This window comes from Rhinoraja longicauda, chromosome 28 (genome assembly GCF_053455715.1).
Source record: "Rhinoraja longicauda isolate Sanriku21f chromosome 28, sRhiLon1.1, whole genome shotgun sequence".
NCBI lineage: Eukaryota > Metazoa > Chordata > Chondrichthyes > Rajiformes > Arhynchobatidae > Rhinoraja > Rhinoraja longicauda.
The window spans coordinates 13,807,998-13,828,882 of record NC_135980.1 but is presented as its reverse complement, the minus strand read 5'-3'; the positions used below and the strand labels follow the sequence as shown (position 1 = coordinate 13,828,882).

Sequence of the window (20,885 nt, the reverse complement as noted above, 5' to 3'; positions counted from 1 at the left end):
GATGCCCTCCAAGTCTGGTAGCTGTGTTCCGATGGCCCTCTGAGCTCTATGGACTACCCGCTGTAGAGCTTTCCTTTCTGCCTCCGTGCAGCTGAGGTACCACACAGGGATGCCATGCGTTAGGATGCTCTCTATGGTGCAGCGGTAGAAGGTCGTCAGCAGCTGTTGCGGTAGACCAGACTTTTTCAGTGTTCTTAAGTAGAACAGTCTTTGTTGTGCCTTCTTGACCAGCGCAGCAGTGTTATTGGACCATGTTAGGTCCTCCGAAATGTGAGTGCCCAGAAACTTGAAGCTGGACACTCTCTCCACACTGTCCCCGTTGATAGAGATCGGGGCATATTCCCCGTTATGTGACCTACGGAAGTTGATGATCAGCTCCTTGGTCTTGGTGGTATTTAGGGACAGGTTGTTATCCGAGCACCAGTCCGCCAGGTTCTGCACCTCCGCTCTATAGTTTGTTTCATCTGGATGTCTAGCTCCCAACACCAACATCATTATCCTCATGAAGCATCTTAGACTTGAAACAGTAAAGCTGTTTATCTTTCCACGGGTGCTGCCGTTCCTCCTGTGTATCTCCAGCCTTTTCTTTTCCTATTTCAGATTCCCAGCACCTGCAGTTTCCTGATTTTCAACAACCCCCGTCACCTCCCCATCCATGAACGTCCACTTAGATCACTGAAAGGAAATCCTAGCAAGTGGTGTCGGAAGAGGGGAGAGTCCCTTTGCTTGGCATGAGCAATCACCACTCCTAGCGTAATTTTAGAATTTTGTGAGTAATCTTATCAATGAAGTCTCAATATAAGAGTCAGCCCAGTGAGTAACACTTGATTTCTGCTTAACTACTTAGTTGGTTTGCAATAGGTTTTTCATCACCACAAAACCTTTTTAATCACTACAAAATCATGAGCGGAATAGATCGGGTAGACGCACAGAGTCTCTTGACCAGAGTAGGGGAATCAAGAAGCAGAGGACATAACAGTAGGTGTAAGGTGACGGGTTAAAGATTTAATAGGAACCTGAGGGGTAACCGTTTCACAGTGAAGGGAGTGTGTGTATGGCCTGCCGGAGGAGGTAGTTGAAGCACCATTTAAGAAACATTTGGACAGGTACATGGATAGGAGTGGTTTGGAGGGATATGGGCCAAACACAAGCAGGTGGGACATGCAGATGGGACATATTGGGCAGTGTGAGCAGGTTGGGCCAAAGGGCCTGTTTCCACACGACCTGACTCTATGACTCAATTCATATCCTTCACAAACTCAATGTTCTTGAAGCTCACTGCACTAACATTGTTTAGTTTAGTTGAGTTTATTATTTATTGTCACGTGTACCGAGGTAAAGAGAAAAGCTTTTGTTGCGTGCTATCTTTGTCAGCAGAAAGACAATACATGTTGACAATCGAGCCATTTACAGTGTATAGATACATGATAAGGGAATAATATTTAGTGGAAGGTAAAGCCAGTAAAGTCCGAGAGTCATCAAAGAGGTAGATAGTAGCGCTGCTCTCTGGTTGTGGTAGGATGATTCAATTGGCTAGTAACAGCTGGAAAGAAACTGTCCCTGAATTTGGAGGTGTGCGTTTTCACACTTCTATACCTTCATGCCTGATGGGAGAGGAGAGAAGAGGGAGTGGCCAGGGTTCGGCTTGTCCTCGATTATGTTGCTGGCCTTGCTGCCATTTTAGTCTTCCAACACCCTCTACGTGAATTTCAAAATTCCCCCAATTTTTCAGATTTGTGTTAGGTCCTATCCAGCTAAAACAATTAGCCCCAACTTGAATGGCAAATTACCGCAGTTGATATGAATGTAGAAAACTCGCATATTGCTCTCTTCCAAGTTAAAAATGAGCAATCGATTGAAGCAGTCTTAGGACTACATCTAAGGGATTCCTCAAAACTATTGTGAACGGCCTGATGGAAAACATTCTCCATTTCTCAGCAATTCTTATATTTTTATGTCATTTCATCTAGATAATTTCATTCAGGAAACTAGTTGTATACAGAGTTTTAACTGGCACCGTGTTTCCCACCTGTGTTATGGGTTGATACGAAGACTGGTGTGCTTGCTCTATGACCTGACAAACATAAAGAACAAAACAGAATCAAATTATCTCTTCCCGTGTAGCTGAATGGAATTTAATGCCTGTATTTTGTACTTTCCAGTTTGTTCTTGGAAACACTATTTTTAAAAAAAAGTAAATATTGAGAAATGTGAGTGAAGATTTGCCTTGCTTTCACTGAGAGAGAACTATACAAAGATACCGTGCTATCCGACACTTGTGACTCTTCCAACTCTTCACTACCCTGATTACAACTGAGCAATTGCAATTCCCAGACCTATGTCCATCTGTCATTAAAATGCCTCTTGCTTTTACCTAGGATAGACTGTGCATTCTCCTGTGAAATATTATACCTATGGCATGATGTGGATACTCTCCTGTTAACACTAGAAAAACAATTAATTAACAGCGAAGCACTTTGGAGCATCAAAGGTCAGGAAAGGTGCTTACATAAATCAATTCTGTATTGTAGCACCTGTGGAAGTCACTCTATTTTACATTGGTTCAATCCACCTCAAGCAGCACCATGGTAGATCTTATTGGCATCAATAAGAAGCTCATATAAAAAGCTCACTATTTTCACTTGGGTTACCACACGCTGCTTAACGCAAATTAAATTGCTGTGTAACAAATTTAACAGATCACAAAGCATGGAAGGAATAGATGATCTGGGCAAATGTCATACCATTTTTCATCACTGAGTCCCTTGTACATGAATGTGCTGACATCAATAGACAATAGACAATAGACAATAGGTGCAGGAGTAGGCCATTCAGCCCTTCGAGCCAGCACCGCCATTCAATGCGATCATGGCTGATCACTCTCAATCAGTACCCCGTTCCTGCCTTCTCCCCATACCCCCTCACTCCGCTATCCTTAAGAGCTCTATCCAGCTCTCTCTTGAAAGCATCCAACGAACTGGCCTCCACTGCCTTCTGAGGCAGAGAATTCCACACCTTCACCACTCTCTGACTGAAAAAGTTCTTCCTCATCTCCGTTCTAAATGGCCTACCCCTTATTCTTAAACTGTGGCCCCTTGTTTTGGACTCCCCCAACATTGGGAACATGTTTCCTGCCTCTAATGTGTCCAATCCCCTAATTATCTTATATGTTTCAATAAGATCCCCCCTCATCCTTCTAAATTCCAGTGTATACAAGCCCAATCGCTCCAGCCTTTCAACATACGACATTCCCGCCATTCCGGGAATTAACCTAGTGAACCTACGCTGCACGCCCTCCATAGCAAGAATATCCTTCCTCAAATTTGGACACCTTGAAGGAATGACCCACAGAATTTCTCCAGACAATCTTCCTTTAATACAAAGTCAACATATCTACATACAGTGGTTTTTATAACCAGTTATATTTTCACTTATAAGTAACATTTGTTCAAAAGCAATAATCACTTGGCCCGCATACAAATGACAGTTCCTTTGTTTTTTTTTTCTCAACATCCCATTAATTTGGCTGTCTCATACTGATTAAGTCTGGCAACTTTCACGAGTTATTGAGTAAATTCATCACAGACGTTGACAAGGAACACGTCAGAGTAAACAAGGTAGCAGTCTCGAGCCCCAGGCGATTTTTCTATTTATCCCAACTTAACGGAGTTCCATTTGGGGCAAAACAAAGGAGGAAAGCAATCTTGAAAAATGGAGCACATCCTTAACATGGTACAAAGAAAGCTCTTTTTAACATTTGGAATCCAATGATATATAGCCAGTCACAAACATTTCTACAGTGAAAAAATAGACTGTCTTTAAACATAATATGAACAAATAAATGTATTTTAAATGCTTTTTTTGTTTCTTTTAATTTGACAGGTTTTTGTTAAAAAAGGAACAAATACACAATTAAAAAAAAAATTATGTTTGTCATATGTTACAAAGCACAAAAGATTTTCAAGAAAATTGCTCACAAAAATCAACCTTTGCTGCTTTTGTTTTCCCTTTGCCTTAATTTTATTTTCTGCTGCGGTCATCAAGAATGAGTTGATTTTTCTAATCCTCTTTGATGAAGGCAGACCTCTCTGTAATTATGGAATTCTAATTTGCAGGATCAAGACTGAGTGATAAAGAATGATCTTTTCTGATGCAATTCATTTGAAGGTATTTTATACTGACTGCTTGGCGTTGAGGGAAGGGAGAGCTGTGGGTTGGTTTCAGCAGTCCTTCTGTTCTCCTCAGTGAAGGGCCTGTTAGACTCTCACTGAAGGTTAGGGAAATGGTCAGTGGCAGTACCAGAAGTGACATGGGACTTTTTGTTAATGGTATGTATATAACATTCATTTTATCAGAAGATAATTTAAAAATCTTACTATTTAAAAAAACATGGACCATTGATAGAAGCTGACCTGCACGGAGGTTTATAGTCAGGACTGATTCTTGTGTAAAATAGGATGTAAGCAAAGAAGCCTCAAGATGAAGGATTGCATCCCATCCCCTCCACCCTCATTCCAGATGGCTGAATGTTTCTCCATCAAAGACTGTTTGAAAAAAGGCCATTGCAACGTCCATTCATCCCTTGCCATGCGGAATGATAGGAAGTACGGGACACTGGCTGGGATGCTTGGTCAGAATTTTAAAAAATATGTCAAGGTGGGTGTTAAGCCCACTAGAATCCACAACACATTATCCTCCAAAATTTCCACCACCTCCAACGGGATCCCAACACTAGCCACATTTTCCCCATCTCCACCCCTTTCTGTCTTCTGCAGAGACCGTCCCTTCCACAACTCCCTGGTTAACTCATCGCTTCCCACCCAAACCACTCCTTCCCCAGGTACCTTCACCTCCAACCGCAGAAGATGCAACACCTGTCGCTATACCTCCTCCCTCGACTCTGTCGAGGGACCCCGACAGTCCTTTCAGGTTAGGCAGAGGTTCACTTGCACCTCCTCCTACCTCATCTACTATATCCGTTGTTCAAGATGTGGACTCTTAAACATCGGCGAGACCAAACGCAGACTGGGCGATTGTTTCGTGGAACACCTTCACTCAGCCCACATCAACCAACCTGATCTCCTGGTTGTTGGACACTTTAATTCTACTTCCCATTCCTACACAGACCTTTCTGTCCTCGATCTCCTTCTTTGTCAGAGTGAGGCTAAACGCAAATTGGACGAACAGCATCTCAAATTTAGCTTGGGCAGCTTACAGCCCAGTGGTATGAATATTGATTTCTCTCACTTCAGGTAGCCCTGGCATTCCCATTCTCTCTATCCCTCCCCCACCCAAGTCACACTAGCTTCTCATTTTCACCTGACAAACAGCTTACAGTGGCCTGCTTCCTTTATCATCGTTACTTTTTTGCGTATCTTTCATTCATTGTTCTTTGATAAAAGTAATCTTTAGTCAGCAGGCAAATCTGCCATAAATCAACCAGGCATGATCTCTCCACATCACCATCTATATCTCTCATTTCCTTATCCCTAACCAGTCTGAAGAAGTGTCTCGATCCAAAACGTCACCCATTCCTTCTCTCCAGAGATGCTGCCTGTCCCGCTGAGTTATTCCAGCTTTTTGTGCCTATCTTCACCAGAAAAGGAATAGGTGGCGTTTCGGGTTGAGAACCTTCTTCAGACCTGTCATAACTGGAAATAAATCTTTGTCGGCAGTGGCCAGTTGGGCCTGTTTCCATGCTGTTTGATTCTATGTCACTAGATTTAAAGGTTGTACACATAGAGTTTTAAAGAGTACTCATTCTTGGCTACATCATTTTTCTTGTATTCAATACGGCAATCACTGGGTTACAAAACACCTTGTCAATTCTCCTGCTGAGGCACATTATCTACAGGAGGATAATTGTTTGGAAAGTGCGTTTGCTACTGATCTTTCAGTGGGTTCATTTACTTTATTTGACATTAGCAAATTAAAACCTTTCATTGCCTTCTAATGTCATCTAAAAGGTCCCCTTTTCGAAGTGGAGATATTGCAATAATTCTTTCCACACACAAACATATATGGCTACACAGTAATACAAAGACCATACATTATTTCATTTAATACCTGTCCAAACCAGTCCTTCCCTTTCTTTGCTATCACGAAGACCATCCTAAACACCAAATCTAACTGCAACATCACAATGCTTTGTGCCTTTGAAGACCTGGTTTAGAAAAACAAGATTTCCTACAACTCTTTCAAAAGATACTGATGAGATTGGCTGAAAGGGGCCAATCCACAGAGTTTGTGATGCAAGGCTGTGGGCAGCGAAGGTAAATAGGGTGGTGGTGGAGAGCACTGGGTATTGAGGGTTGCTGGTATGGCTAAAATTGCCCCAAAAAACATAATTGCTTCAAAAGCATTACAAATCATTCAACTAAAATTTATTTCATATTTTTGTTTTCTGTAATGTTACAATTTTTTTTTAAAATCCAGCTTTTATTTACCCAACTAGAGGAGGCATTCGTCTAGCCAGATTCCACACTCTTTCCCAGGCAAGGACAATTAGAAGCATTATTGCATTGCAACAGTGCAAACAGGGTGTTAAATGGTGCCAGAATTTGTGCGAATGGATCTCACTGATGACATCCCATCAGTGGAAGGGCAGGCCCCAGACGACCAAGCAAATACTGTGATGAAAATGGATTAAAACCCTTCAACAGCTCCTGCCCCATCAATTAGACGAGTGCCAATGTGTTTGGTCTTCTCACTACACTCACTATTTTTAAACGTCAGATGAGAATTACATCATTCTCACTTGGCTTGTTTACCAGATGGATGAAAGACTCAGCTTATATTTTTGGTCATGGGATGCTTCAGGCTGGAACCTGTAAATATAGGGCGGAACTGCAGATGCTGGTTTAAACCGAAGACAGACACAAAAAGTTGGAGTAACTCAACGGGTCAGGCTGCAAATCTGGGGAAAAGTAATAAGTGACGTTTCAGGTCGAGACCCTTCTTTAGATCCTATGTTTTACCTATAAATATAACATATTTTTTCTAATTTATTTTTCCCTTGTTTTGCATTACTTTCTACTCTCCTCTTAACTGACTCATACTTTCACAATCTCTCATTCTTAAGGGAAAGCAAGGGTCTTTTATAAGTTATTTTTTGCCAAAACAAAATGACTGCACTGCAGAATGACTCTTCTTTTGCTTTCTCATACCAAAGCCCATTGCATGTCACTGAAAGAACCCCTTGCACCTCCGGTATCTGGGAGCTACCAATTGTGATGTCTTTATACCTGCCTCAGAGTTTCAACCAGACTGAAGGGAAAAGTTCCCTCATGTTTCCAATCCTATGCATCTCTCGAAAGGCGGCCACAATCAGCTAAAACTGACAGCCTTCCCTATGTGCAGCTTCTTGTCATCTCGCTAAAATAATACAAGAATGGGACATAATCATGAAAATACCCAAAGGTTCACAATGGGATCCGATGCAAGGAGAAGGCACAGATGAAGAACATGCTTAGATGAAGCATGGCCCGGGGGCTATAACCAGAGGGAGAAAAAAATATGGACCATAATGACTACACAGTAGACAACCCAATCAGAAAGGGCATCTGCAGTAAATGTGGTTTTGTGAGCAGAATCCTTCAATGCTTTTCCACAGCTTTGATTAATAAAAGGATTTTTTTTTTTAAGCAAGCAGAACTCTAATGATGTAACCAAAGACAGGTTCCCATCTTTTCATCTTTTCATATTTTCCCCTCATCCACTTTCTGAATGACTTTTTGCTTGTGTGTCCTTGATATTTCATCAGACAGTCCGTAGAGTAAATCCAGATCCAGTTCACCACAGTTGAACACTTGAGGTAAGTAGGACTTGTCCAACAATTAAGATGATCCCCCAACAGACCAGGGTCCTTCTTCTCTTCTGGGTTACAACATAGAGTTCCCTAAGGGTCCATCTGAAATATCTTCCCCTGGCGGTGGTTAGAATTAAAGTACTTTTCAAGCACGCTATATGGCTCAGAAGAGGTGCTCTGTGTCCATTGTGGCCTGTTGAGTTTGATGGTCAATGGCTTTTTACGTTGCATAATGATCAAAACTCCCAAGGTACTCCAATGCCGCTTGATAGCAGAACTGATATTCATCCTGAAAACATAGACATTAGACATTTCAAAAAAGAATGAACATTTACCTCAGTTTTGACCTCCAATGAAATATGAAGGTAAAAAGCTTGTTGAGATTATGCAGTGAAATTTGTATAGTACCCTTCATCTCCTTGTGCCTCTGGTATCTGGGAACCACCAACTGATGTCTTTATATCTGCCTCAGATTTTCAACTAAGTACTTCATAATCGAATGATATGTTCATAAGATTTATTGTGGGGAGGGGAACACCACGGCTAATTTCTACATGGCATTTCTAATTTCTATATTGCATGGTGGCACAGTGGTGCAGTGGTAGAGTTGCTGCCTTACAGTGGCAGAGACCCAGGTTTGATCCTGACTACGGGTGCTGTCTGTACAGAGATTGTACGTTTTCCTTGTGACAGAGTGGGTTTTCTCCGGCTGCTCCGGTTTCCTCCCACACTCCAGTGACATGCAGCGTTGTAGGTTAATTGGCTTCGGTAAAATTGCAAATTGTCCTAGTGTGTCGGATAGTGCTAGTGTACAGGGAGATCTCTGGTCGGCGTGGACTTGGTGGGCTGAAGGGTATGTTCCCACACTGTTTCTCGAAAGTAAAGTCTGAAGTCTAAAGTCCCACATGAAGGGCAGAGGGTGGCAAGGACTCCAATGTTGATTCCCAGCTGCAGGAAGCAATACTAACCTCCATGGCCCTTGATTACTGCATGTTTGGAGTATTAGAAAGGAGCTGTGGCCAGAGAAGTGAACATCCACTGTCCGAGAGGAATATTTACTGCTTAGATAATAGTTCTCCCCAAAATATTGGGAGTAACTCATTACAGAGCTTGCTATTCACTTCTCATCAACACCCATTCATTTTTAGAATTGCTCTTGATATCATCAAACCAACTGCAACTTATCCAGTTACCCAATCTGACATTTATATCTCTAGTGGTTTTAGCTGCCTAGAAATTGGATCACATCTATTTTTTTGAGCATTTACACATGATTATGTTTAGTGCCATCTGCCAACTGTACCTCCTGCAAAACAAAATCATAACATTTTTGGAAAAGATTACTTAAATAATGGAAGATCATATTGCACCCAGAAATAAGTGTTAAAACAGGATCTGCAGAAGGTCCTGATGGTCCTTGCTCAATTTTGTGCATCTAATCATCAGAATTAAAGGATGTTCTTTTAGGAAGGAGATGAGGAGAAATTTCTTTAGCAGAGGGTAGAGAATCTGTGGAATTATTTGCCACAGAAGACTGTGGGATATTTTTAAGGCAGAGATAGATAAGATTCTTGATTAGTACACGTGTCAGAGGCTATGGGGAGAAGGCAGGAGAATGGGGTTAGGAGAGATTGATCAGCCATGATTGATTGACGGAGTAGAGTTGATGGGCCGAATGGCCTAATACTTCTCCTAGTCCTTATGACCCAACCACATAATTTAACAGCCCACAGCCCCTGCTCACATTTAAAGACCATTTTCAGCAGGGGCCACAGCTAAAACATCCCCAAGCCAATGGGTTAAGCAATACTGAGCAGGATTTACACAGTTTGCGCATGGTGGAGAGTGTAGGCTAGGTTGGGATGTGGTCAGGAGCCTTGCTGGAAGAGGTCCAGAAGTCAGTGCCTGTCAAGGTTCAGCGCAATGTTGTTTGTTCGGGTTGAGAAGGGTGGGTAACTGGATGGATTGAATGGGCTCAGGGATGGTCGTAGTTTGGTATGTGGGGGGGTTTCCTGCAGAGGTTGGCGAATTGAAGGATGCACATTTGCAACTAAATTAAAGAGGATCTTCCCGAGTCAACCTCTTCACTACGAGCTGCTCAGCGAATTCCCCAATCCACGGCTCCAATTACACCACTGAAACAAAAATACTTTTTAAAAGTGGGTTGTCCCACAAGTGCCCAATGATCGCTGTGCCTCAGAACAAGGCAGACTAATTTCCCTGTTGCTCAGGAAACAATATAGACCCAGGGTGCAATCCAATCAGGATATGAGTATAATCACATTCGACTCTGAGAAAAAAAATGATTTTCTTTCAAGTAGCAAAATGTGCTAAGTGTTTGAAATACTGGGGCAATTTGAGGGAGATTAAACTTTTATAGACAATAGACAATTATGCATCTTCTACGGGAAAAGCAGAACTCCAGAGATACAAGGAGCTGCAGATGTTGGAGCTTTGACCAAAACACAAAGTGCTGGAGGAACTCAGCAGGCCAGGCAGTATCTCTAGAGGGGATGGACAGATGATGTTTCAGGCCATGATTCTTCTTCAGACCTTATGCATTTTAAAGATTGTGTGGGAGGGGGTGTGGGTGGGGGGGGTAGGGGGGGGGGGTGGTGGGCAGATCCTGCACACGTTACAGCAGAGCAGTGAGGGGGCTGTTTCCTCTCCATTGCTGAGTATGTGTTAAGTTTGTACCTGTTGCTGCCCTTACCTCTGTCTGCACCATGGCTGGCCGCTGTGTTCGGAGCATCTTGACAGTCTGGAAAATGTCCACTACCCCTTCGTACCTCATTCTTTCCAAGACGATGCTGAGCGTAATAAAGACCCCAGTCCTGCCAACTCCAGCACTAGTGACAGAAGGAAATCCTCATTAGAATGTCCAAATCAGAGATCTGGTGATTTCCCCAAATTGACATCCCTCCTGCAGTCGAGGGAAACAATTTGGCTCCAGACATGCCCCCTTCTTTAAATTTCTAAAGCCTGAACCAAGAGACAGAGGGACATGGTTACCAGCCATGATTTGATTAGCATTCACAAACATGGAATTCGCACTGTATGGAAATCAAGAATTGCCAAGGGTAATTTAACCAATTCCAGTGATTCAACAGTTACAACGAGACAGATGGTTTACCCATTCCCTTAAATTTCCAGAATCACTACCTCAGCTCCTTGTTAATCACTACCCGAGCTGCCTGTTCAGTTACCAGACAGTGAAATCAAATCACCAAGTTGAAGCATGCAAGCACTAACATCCAGGCTTCATAATATATGACAGTGGCGTTTAAGAGACGTTAGGATAGACATGTGGATTCTGCAGCTCCATGGATGCTGTTCGAAGATTTGTCCCTGCATTTGGCGATTGAATTTTGGAGCTTGGTAATTGGACTCTTGTGTTGTTGACAGGAGGTTTGGTGATCGGCTTCTGCTGGCAGTGATTGAATATTGGAGTTTGATTATTATTTTCTGGAATTTGGTGATGGTTTCCAGAGCAGTCCATCAATCTTGGATACTGGAGCAGGGCTTCGGTTTTATGTTTTGTAACTGAATTCTGAACATTGGCGGCTCGTGGAATTGGCGGAAGTTGGGCGATTAGGTTCTAAACGCAGTTTGTGCTGTGGAGATGAATGATTTGACTATGTATCTTGACAAACAGCTTCTGGTCATTCCTGATTTGACACTGAAGTTAGCCAATAAATCCAGTCACCAGATTCACATATTTAATAAGCACACTGCAGTCCAATCGTGAAACTCCAGTTTCCCATTATCATGTTCCTGAAACTAATGACCAAATTCCAATGTTGATTAGTCAAGTTCCAGAATGTAATCAGTAAAGCTCCCATCTCTAATTACCTCTTCCTGCATCATATCAATTGTATTATCAAGCTCCAGAGTCCAAACACTGAATCTCCAAATCCAATTATTGTATTTCATATCTGTCTGCATTTCAAATGACATCCTGGACTCATTTAGATGTATCTTAAGTAGTAGCCTCAATTATTAACAGAGCTAACCTAACACCTATTTCAGCAATCCTTCAAAACCCCTTTGCTTAGGTTGGAAGTGAAGCATGTTTCTTCATAAAATAAGATCACTGTCAACTCACCTGCAGTGAACTGAGATGGGACCGTCTTGGCCAAACTGTTCCTTGGTTTTATGCACTTGCCCAATAAAGTCGATGAAGCCCTCACCGGATTTTGGCACTCCTTGTTCTGGCCAGTCTGTAAACTGGAACTGCCGGACAGTTCGTGACTGGCCATCCTGTGAAAGGAGAGGGATTGAATTACACACTAGTAGCAGCATTCAGCCAATGTAGGTGAGTACTAAACCACCTCCAAATAGCCATCCGAACAATACAACAGTCAATGATCAGACCATTTCATTGAACCTTTCTAACACATCAGGGCGGCACAGTGACGTAATGGTGGAGCTGCTGCCTCACAGCGCCAGAGACCTGGGTTCGATCTTGACTACGGGTGCTATCCGTGCGGAGTTTGTACGTTCTCCCTGTGACCGTGTGGGTTTTCTCTGGGTGCTCCAGCTTCTTCCAACACTCCAAAGACGTGCATGTTTGTAGTTAAATTGGCTTCGGTAAAATTGTAAATTATCCCTAGTGTGTAGGATAATGCTAGTATATTGGGTGATCACTGGTCGATGCGGACTCGGTGGGTCGAAGGGCCTGTTTCCGTGCTGTATCTCTAAAGTCAAAAGTCTTAAGTGAACATCATGATTTCATTTTTCAAGGAAACTTCCACTGCACAGTGCTGTGCTGCTGTTGACTTAGTTCAGTCTTTTTGGGCCCAGACATTTATGAGTTTCAAAACCAGCTTTAAGAAGTAAATATATCCTCTGTAAATTGAGTTGGAATAATTTCAACAAACATCCCCTGTAAAAAGTGGATACAAAACAGAATTACCTCCGATTGGAGGCTGAATTGGAAATAAATAGAAAATGTGATTGGGTTGATGCGTTAACTGAGAAACTATTGAGCAGGCTTTCAGTACTGCGCTTGGTTGTCAGTCTAGATTATGTGTCTCTAGTTCACCACGAAGCTTGAACCTGTCACCTTCTGACTCAAAGACAGAAGGAGTATTACTGCCAGTCCAAGGATGATGCCGTTCACTCAGATCTCATCATTCTGACCGCTCCCTGTACCTTTTAATATGTCTCCACTTCAAGCGTAAGGTAAATCCATCTTAAATGTCACGATTGATTCCGCTTCACCAGGTACTTGCGGTGAAGTGTTCTGGCCTAGGAAATGGATTTCACACACTTTGGCGCGCTAACAATGTGCTGCCTTAATGCTGGAGCCCACCCAGATCTCTGCAAAGCAAACGAAAGTCCCATAAAACACACTGTAGATTCACACACTATGTTGTTCCTGGAGGTAGGCAGAGCTTGTAGAAGCTGCATTGCTGCCAGGCTGATTGCTCTGGAAGAGGGACAGACATAGAGTATCATCCCCATTGCACCAGGAAGCAAGGCTGCCATGTAGGTGAGAGAAAACTCAGTGGAGTAAAGGGGTGACACCAGTGCGTGTGGCTATCCCCTCACACAATCCATTGTCCAGACTGGGCGCTGTGCTGAAGAAGGCTCCACACCACAAAGATCTATGGATTGATCAGTCTGGAATGCATCGTTGCATCTTTCACTCGGATGCATGACGTGGAACGACAGAAAGCATTGAGAGAGTAAACAGGGAGGTTTCTGTATCTACACTGAATAACGAGAATAAGGGTCTGGGAGAAGTGTGTTAAATGTCAATGTCGGCTGAAGATTCTTTAACGCCAGCCTGCTGTGGCACCTCCTCCGATATTTTTTTTAAGACTGATAAATGATGGCCAAATATTCCACCTTTTATATTCCATGTTAGTTTAATAATTCGGCAATTGCCTCTGTGCATGTGGTAACATCATCAGGTGCATGACTGACATCAGGTAAATGTGTGCTGTGCAAAGGTGAATTGCACACGGAGGTCCATCGGCTAATTAACGGGATGTGCACGTTAATTCAGAAGTCATGGTCACTACAACCCATCCATGGTAAAACAACTTATGTGCGAAGTAACTTCTTGGTTATGCCTGTATCCCTGATGTAACAGATTCAGAGTCAAACTGCATGGAAACATGCCCTTCAGCCCATGGAGTCTGTGCTGGCCATCAAATACCCATTTACACTCACCCTACACTAATCCCATTTTATTCTGCCCATTTTCTCTTCAGTGGCCAGATGGAATTCTTTGAAGGAATGGGGAGAAGAATTTGCGTCTTTGGAATTCTGTGACATTTGCCAACAAATGGGAAGGCATTTGAATCACCACAATCTCAACCATGCCCACGAAAAAGAAGTTACAATGCATTCAAATTCAACCTTTAGTTGGGTGTTCACTTAAAATGAATTGAGATTTATCTGACATGCTTTAACTTGCTATATAGTTGGGATCTGACTTATGAGGGAGCTTCACCGAAACAACAAAGATCGGGAATAAGTGCAGGGAGGCCTCTTCCTCCAGCTGTTGCTGTGCGGGGGAATTGAGAACGGTTCAGCTTGTTGTAAAACCTGATCCAGACCACAGCAGAAGCCTCTTATAATGACAGCCATTGCAGTCTCAAATTCTGCTGGTTCTGTTTTTGATTTCAGCTGATATCAGCCTTGCCTCTAAATTATATTCAAGATCTCTCCTGGCGCTTTGCGCATGTTACCGAGGCGGACACTTCTCTACAGCACTGGGAGGGTGATGCACTGTTAACAGTGCTATCCTTCATCTGAGATGCTCCCCATTGTCACTGAAGTGGATGCTACCGATCCCCATCCTCTGTTTGAAGAACGGCGACATTACCAAACCATTTTATCTTGTCATGTATCTCGTTAATTTTACGAGACTTTACTCTGCGCTTGTCAGCTGCCAATCCTATGTTTTATATCCCCCAACAACACTTAAATGCTCTTCCCTGGTGTATAGTGCTTCAGAATATCTTGTCAGTGAAATTATTCAATGGGGTCAAGGAAAGAGCGTTCACATCGCGGCCCTGTTTCCACCAATCTTTCCACCACTACGCACAGGAAGCACAAGAAACGTAAGACACCATTGTATGCAGATGCCGAGAAGTGTGTTCAGCTCTGGCTGAATAATTTCTAATCTTGTGATGTGGACTCGATAAGAAGAAGTTATTCAATATGTACCAGTCCTATCCTTTTGATCTTTTCTAATGTTAAGCATCAAGGGCAGCACAGCGGCATAGCGGTAGAGTTGCTGCCTTACAGCGCTAGAGACCCGGGTTCGATCCAGACTATGGTGGCTGTTCGTACGGAGTTTGTACATTCTCTCCGTGACTGCGTGGGTTTCTTCGGGACCTCTGGTTTCTGCCCACATTCAAATGGCGTACAGGTTTGTAGGTTAAATGGCTTTGGTAAAAATTGTAAATTGTCCCGAGGAATTGTTCAGGATAGTGCCACAAGATTGTGCACGGGGATCGCTGGTCAATGCAGACTCTGTGGGCTGAAGAAGGGTCTGTGAGTCTGAAGAAGGGTCTCGATCTGAAACATCACCCATTCCTTCTCTCCCGAGATGCTGCCTGACCGCTGAGTTACTCCAGCATTTTGTGTCTACCGGTGGCCTGAAGAGCCTATTTCCAAGCTGTATTGCTAAAACTTAAAGACCAAAACGAAAAGTTTAGAGTCAAAAGTCTCCCCGTGACTGCGTGGGTTTCAGACATGACCGGAGACAACACAAACAGCTTACAAAGTGCGCTTAATATATCAACCATTATTTTCTCCAGTATTTAGCCACTGAGAAGCTCATTTAATCATCACTGACAGCACTTTATGGGAGGCATTCCTTTGGCCATGTCTTGCCACTTGGATTAAGCTGAGAACTTCAGGGGAGGAGTGAAAGACATGGTCATCTGCCAACAGTCTACACACAAAGTGTCTGCATACCAGCCAACAGACAATGCCAAGAGTCTTCAGAGAAACATCCTACATAGACACCTTTCATGAATACCATTGGCCTAATGCTGCCTCCCTAAACCTCTGTTGTGAGATGGAATATGCAACTGGTTTTGGAGGCACACTTTGGCCACAATAATGGCATTTGAACACATTTACACCATGTGTTCATAACCATTCCATGACACAGTGCACATTTTTACATTTTCATTGGTTAGAGTCATGGAGTCATAGATATACAGCGTGGAAACAGGCCCTTCGGCCCAACCTGCCCATGCCCATTCTGCACTGGTCCCATCTGCCTGCGTTTGGCCCTTCTCCTTCTAAACCTGTCCTATCCACATACCTGTCTAAATGTTTTTTTAACATTATTGATAGTGCCTGTCTCAACTATAGACAATAGGTGCAGGAGGCCATTCGGCCCTTCGAGCCAGCACCGCCATTCAATCTGATCATGGCTGATCATTCTCAATCAGTACGCTGTTCCTGCCTTCTCCCCATACTCCCTGACTCCGCTATCCTTAAGAGCTCTATCCAGCTCTCTCTTGAATGCATTCAGAGAATTGGCCTCCACTGCCTTCTGAGGCAGAGAATTCCACAGATTCACAACTCTCTGACTGAAAAAGTTTTTCCTCATCTCAGTTCTAAATGGCGTTCTTAACTACCTCCTCAGGCAGTTCGTTCCATATACCTACCAAGTTATACCTACCAAGTTAAAATAGTTACCCCTCAGGTTCCTATTAATCTTTTTCCCTCACCTTAAACCTATGGCCCCCTGGTTCTTGATTCCCCTACTCTTATACACCTCTATAAGATCACTCCTCATCCTCCTGCGGTTCAAGAAATAAAGTCCTAGCCTGCTCAACCTCTCACTGTAGCTCAGGCCCTTGAGTCCTGGCAACATGCTCATAAATCTTCTCTGCACCCTTTCCAACTTAACAACATCGATTGTCCAACTTTACAACAATACCTAAGGGCTGCCACGGTGGCACAGCAGTAGAGTTGCTGCCTTACAACATTTGCAGCGCCGGAGACCTGGGTTCGATCCCGACAACAGGCGCTGTCTGTACGGAGTTTGTACGTTCTCCCCGTGACCGAGTGGATTTACTCTGAGATCTTCGGTTTCTTCCCACACTCCAAAGGCTGACAGGTATGTAGGTTAATTGGCTTGGTGTTTGTGTAAATTGTCCCTGGTGTGTGTAGGATAGTGTGTTAATGTGTGGGGATCGCTGCTCAGTGCAGACTCGGTGGGCTGAAGGGCCTGTTTCCTCTAAACTGTATCTCTAAACTAAACTAAAAAAAACGAAACTAAATCCAGATTTCTGAACTCCAGTCTTCAAGTATGAAATTAGTCATTTTTAATAAATAATTCTGTGCTATGAATATCCCTTTGAGAGTAACTAGTTTATAAATTTGACTCACAATAATGTCACGGAGGTAGGTCAAACATGATTCTTCTCTGCCTTCAACTGCAGTTATTTTTACGTATCGATTCTGAGCTATTGTTTTTTTAATGCATGTCATATTGATGGAAAATAAATTGCTTCTATGTATGCGGAACTAAGTCACAGCGAAGGTCTAAAGCTTGCATCACACTATGAATTACTTTTGCAGTACAGTAGCTCTGGATCGCGGGCAATCGTAGCAGCTGTTTTGCACACTGACAATGACCTACGGGCTGCAATGGAACAGATCACAAGAAGAGGAGATAATGAAGGAGGAAATTCTCAGTCCATGTTCAATCCCTGCGAACTCGGCAAATGAGTGCAAGAGTCAATGAATTATTAATGAAATCACAAGTTTTGGGACCACTGATTTGTAATTTCTTCCTGTTTTACTTGAGAGGCCCAGTAATGGAAGGTATAATCTCGCTCAGGTCAGCCACTTGGATAATGACAATGCTTTGAAGATTATAAGAAAATAACTGCAGATGCTGGTACAAATCGATTTATTCACAAAATGCTGGAGTAACTCAGCAGGTCAGGCAGCATCTCGGAGGAGAACTTCTTCAAAGTGGACATACCTCGAAGAGAAATCGCAGTGGAGCAACCAGTAGTATAAGAAAATAACTGCAGATGCTGGTACAAATCGATTTATTCACAAAATGCTGGAGTAACTCAGCAGGTCAGGCAGCATCTCCTGCTGACCTGCTGAGTTACTCCAGCATTTTGTGAATAAATGCTTTGAAGATTACCTTTGCCTGGTTTTATCACTTATGCCAGTTTTGCAAGATTTTATTTTTGGCATTGATAGACACAGCTGGACTGAGAAGTCAACCTATTAGGGCCGAGAATTATTGCAATAATAAACTAGCCAATCCTAGACGTGACATAATGAAAATATACGCGATAGATTTATGGATTGACATCACTGAATGGAGGAGGCACTGGTTGCCTTGCCAACAGTCTATCTGCCCCTTCCTTCCATCTGTTTAAATAATATGTGTTAAATGTATGTTTTAGTGTTCTTTAGCTTGTTTTATGTGGGGGGTGGAGGGGGGGGGGGGGGGTTCAGGGAAACTTTTTCTCATCTCTTACCACGATGGATATGCGATTTTTTTTCCATATCCTATCTCCGTCCACAATGCGGCCTTAACATCGAGGAGTTGGCGGCCTTTGCTTGAGACTGACATTTGAGAGCTCCACCGCAGGGAGCCCACGGGACTTTAACATTGCGGAGCCCGTGATCTCTTTGCCGGGGATCGACCTCGGAGCTCCAAATGTGGGCGCTTGCGGGCTTAACATCACGGAGCTCGCGGTCTCTGGTCAGAGACCAATTTCGAGAACTTCAAGCCGCGGGTGTTTCGACCGTCCCGACGCGGGGGCTTCGACCGCCGACTGCGGGTGTTTCGATCGCCCCGACGGGGACTTCAACCGCCGGCTGCAGGAGCCCCGACTGCGGATGGTTCGACTGCCCCGACCGCGGGAGAATAAAGAGGAAGAAGTTTGGACACTTTTTGCCTTCCATCACAGTGAGGAATGTGGAGAATCCGCTGTGGTGGATGTTTATATTAACTTTTATGCAGTTGTGTGTCTTGTTGCCTTTTTTTCTGTACGGCTGTCTGGTAATTCGCATATCACAGTACCTGAATTGGTACATGTGACAATAAAAGACCTTTGAAACCTTTGCATAGAATGTCACTAGACCTTTTAGAAGATGTGCTCTTTTCATTCACTTGACAGTGTGGACAGAGCAAGGGTTCCTCTGAACTAGTACACAGTACATTTACAATCAGCAATAACAGCATGGCTGCTCGCCATTCACTTCAGTCTGTTAGAGGAGCATTGCTGAAGTCCAGTCAGAAGAAGATTTATTATCCAACACAATCTTTTAAATCTCTAACCTACCTGTAAATCGAGGACCATTTCCAGTTCTAATAATCTTCTAACTATATTCTGCACTCTGTACCTTTGCCTTTGCTCTACCTATTGTGCTTGAGTTTGTATTGATTGGATTTATGTATAGTATTATCTGGGTTGATTGAGAAGCATGCAAAACAAAGCTATTCACTGTGTCTCTGTAGACGTGACAATAATAAACCTAAATCTAAAGAAGCTTTGTGTTGTGAGGAAGGTCGTAAGGTCATAAGTGATAGGTGCAGGATTAGGCCATTCGGTCCATCAAGTCTACTCCGCCATTCAATCATGGCTGATCTATCTCTCCCTTCTAACCCCATTGTCCTGCCTTCTCCCCATAACCCCTGACACTGAAGAATTTACCTTTCCTATTCCCTCCTACAATCTACAGACATAGAACCCAAAGATGGTTGCTGTCTAATTGCCATTGAATTAGTAGACTCAGAGAGGAATCTGACTAAGGTGGATGGTTCACTGCCACTTCACCAAGTTGTTTAAATGAGTGTAGTGGTTGCAGATTGAGACGTCTGCATAAATATTGTGCTGAAGTCAGTAGAAATAATGGGGAACTCTTGTGTTCTCTTTCAACTACCTGAATGTCTCTTGTTCAGTCACAAAACCTACTGTGGATTACTATAGCTTTATACAATACTTTTCCTGTGTTCTTTGACACAACATAAAGATCAATATCTGATTAGGCAAAGCTTCTTATTTTAACTCACAATTCAAATTGAATGATAAAAAAATTGTCTGCTCTGTTTTCTCTCTTTACTGGATATTCCATAATGCTTACATTACAAGAATAGTACAGTCAAACAGGACAATGCAGATAATTATGCTCTGAATGGCACTCTCCCAACTTCATTAAAATGTTCTTTCTCCCTTTGGAATCTATCTTCCCTTTAAACAACTTTGTTAGCAGATTCCATGCAGATGCTGTCCAGATGCCATCCAGATTAGGGCAGCACCTGGTAGAGCCGCTTCCACACAGCACCAGAGACCCGGATTCAATCCTGATCTCGGGTGCTGTCTGTGTGGAGTGCGCACATGTTCCCTGTGACTGCATGGGTTTCCTCCGGGTGCTCCGATTTCTTCACAATCTCAAAGACGTGTAGGTTTGTACGTTAATTGGCCCCTGTAAATTGTTCCCAGTGTGCAGGGAGTGGATGCGAAAATAAGATGATATAGAACTAGTGTGAATGGATGATCAATGGTTGGGATGGACCCAGTGGGTTGAAGGGCCTGTTTCCATGCTATATCTTTGAATCAATTCATCCACCCCTGAATCTTTCCATCAGGGGCCTCCATCTTCACCTCTCCTCACCCACATGGTTCCATGTGCCTATTTTTCTCCATGTCCGCTTTTACCTACCACCCACATGCCTCGGCTGCCTAACTCCACCCAACTGGCCTCATCTGCCCTTCACCTTGCACGCTCCTCAGTCCACTTATCTTCTTCTGGTCCTCCCTGTGTCACCCCTTCCCCTCCCCTCTATCTATTGGCTATCCTCAGTCTTCATGCAGAGTCTCAACTTGAAATGTCGATAAAATCCTCCCCCCCCCCCAGTTCCCACAGATGCTGCTCGACACGTTGAGATCTTCCAGCAGTTTGTGGTTTTGCTCTAGATTGCAGCATTTGCATTCTCTTGTCTTTCCTGAATCTCTCCTGGTTAGTTGTGTTGGTCAACACAAATTATTGGATCATTTCATTTCTTTAGAATAGGACATGATGTTCCTTCTCTCCAGAGATGCTGCCTGTCCCGCTGAGTTACTCC

The 20,885-nt window shown here is 43.3% G+C and overlaps 1 protein-coding gene across 1 annotated transcript in view; it reads right to left on the bottom strand.

Moving 5' to 3' along the window:
* Nucleotides 1–3,361: 3,361 nt before the first annotated feature.
* LOC144607402 (receptor-type tyrosine-protein phosphatase delta-like) overlaps nt 3,362–20,885 on the bottom strand; it is a 391,326-nt gene continuing 373,802 nt past the window's right edge. The window contains exons 33-35 of the mRNA XM_078424233.1: nt 11,913–12,067; nt 10,521–10,656; nt 3,362–8,096 (exon numbers count right to left, since the gene is read on the bottom strand). Coding sequence (XP_078280359.1) covers nt 8,028–8,096; nt 10,521–10,656; nt 11,913–12,067 — 360 coding nt within the window. The 3' untranslated portion in view covers nt 3,362–8,027. The remainder of the gene's footprint in view (nt 8,097–10,520; nt 10,657–11,912; nt 12,068–20,885) is intronic.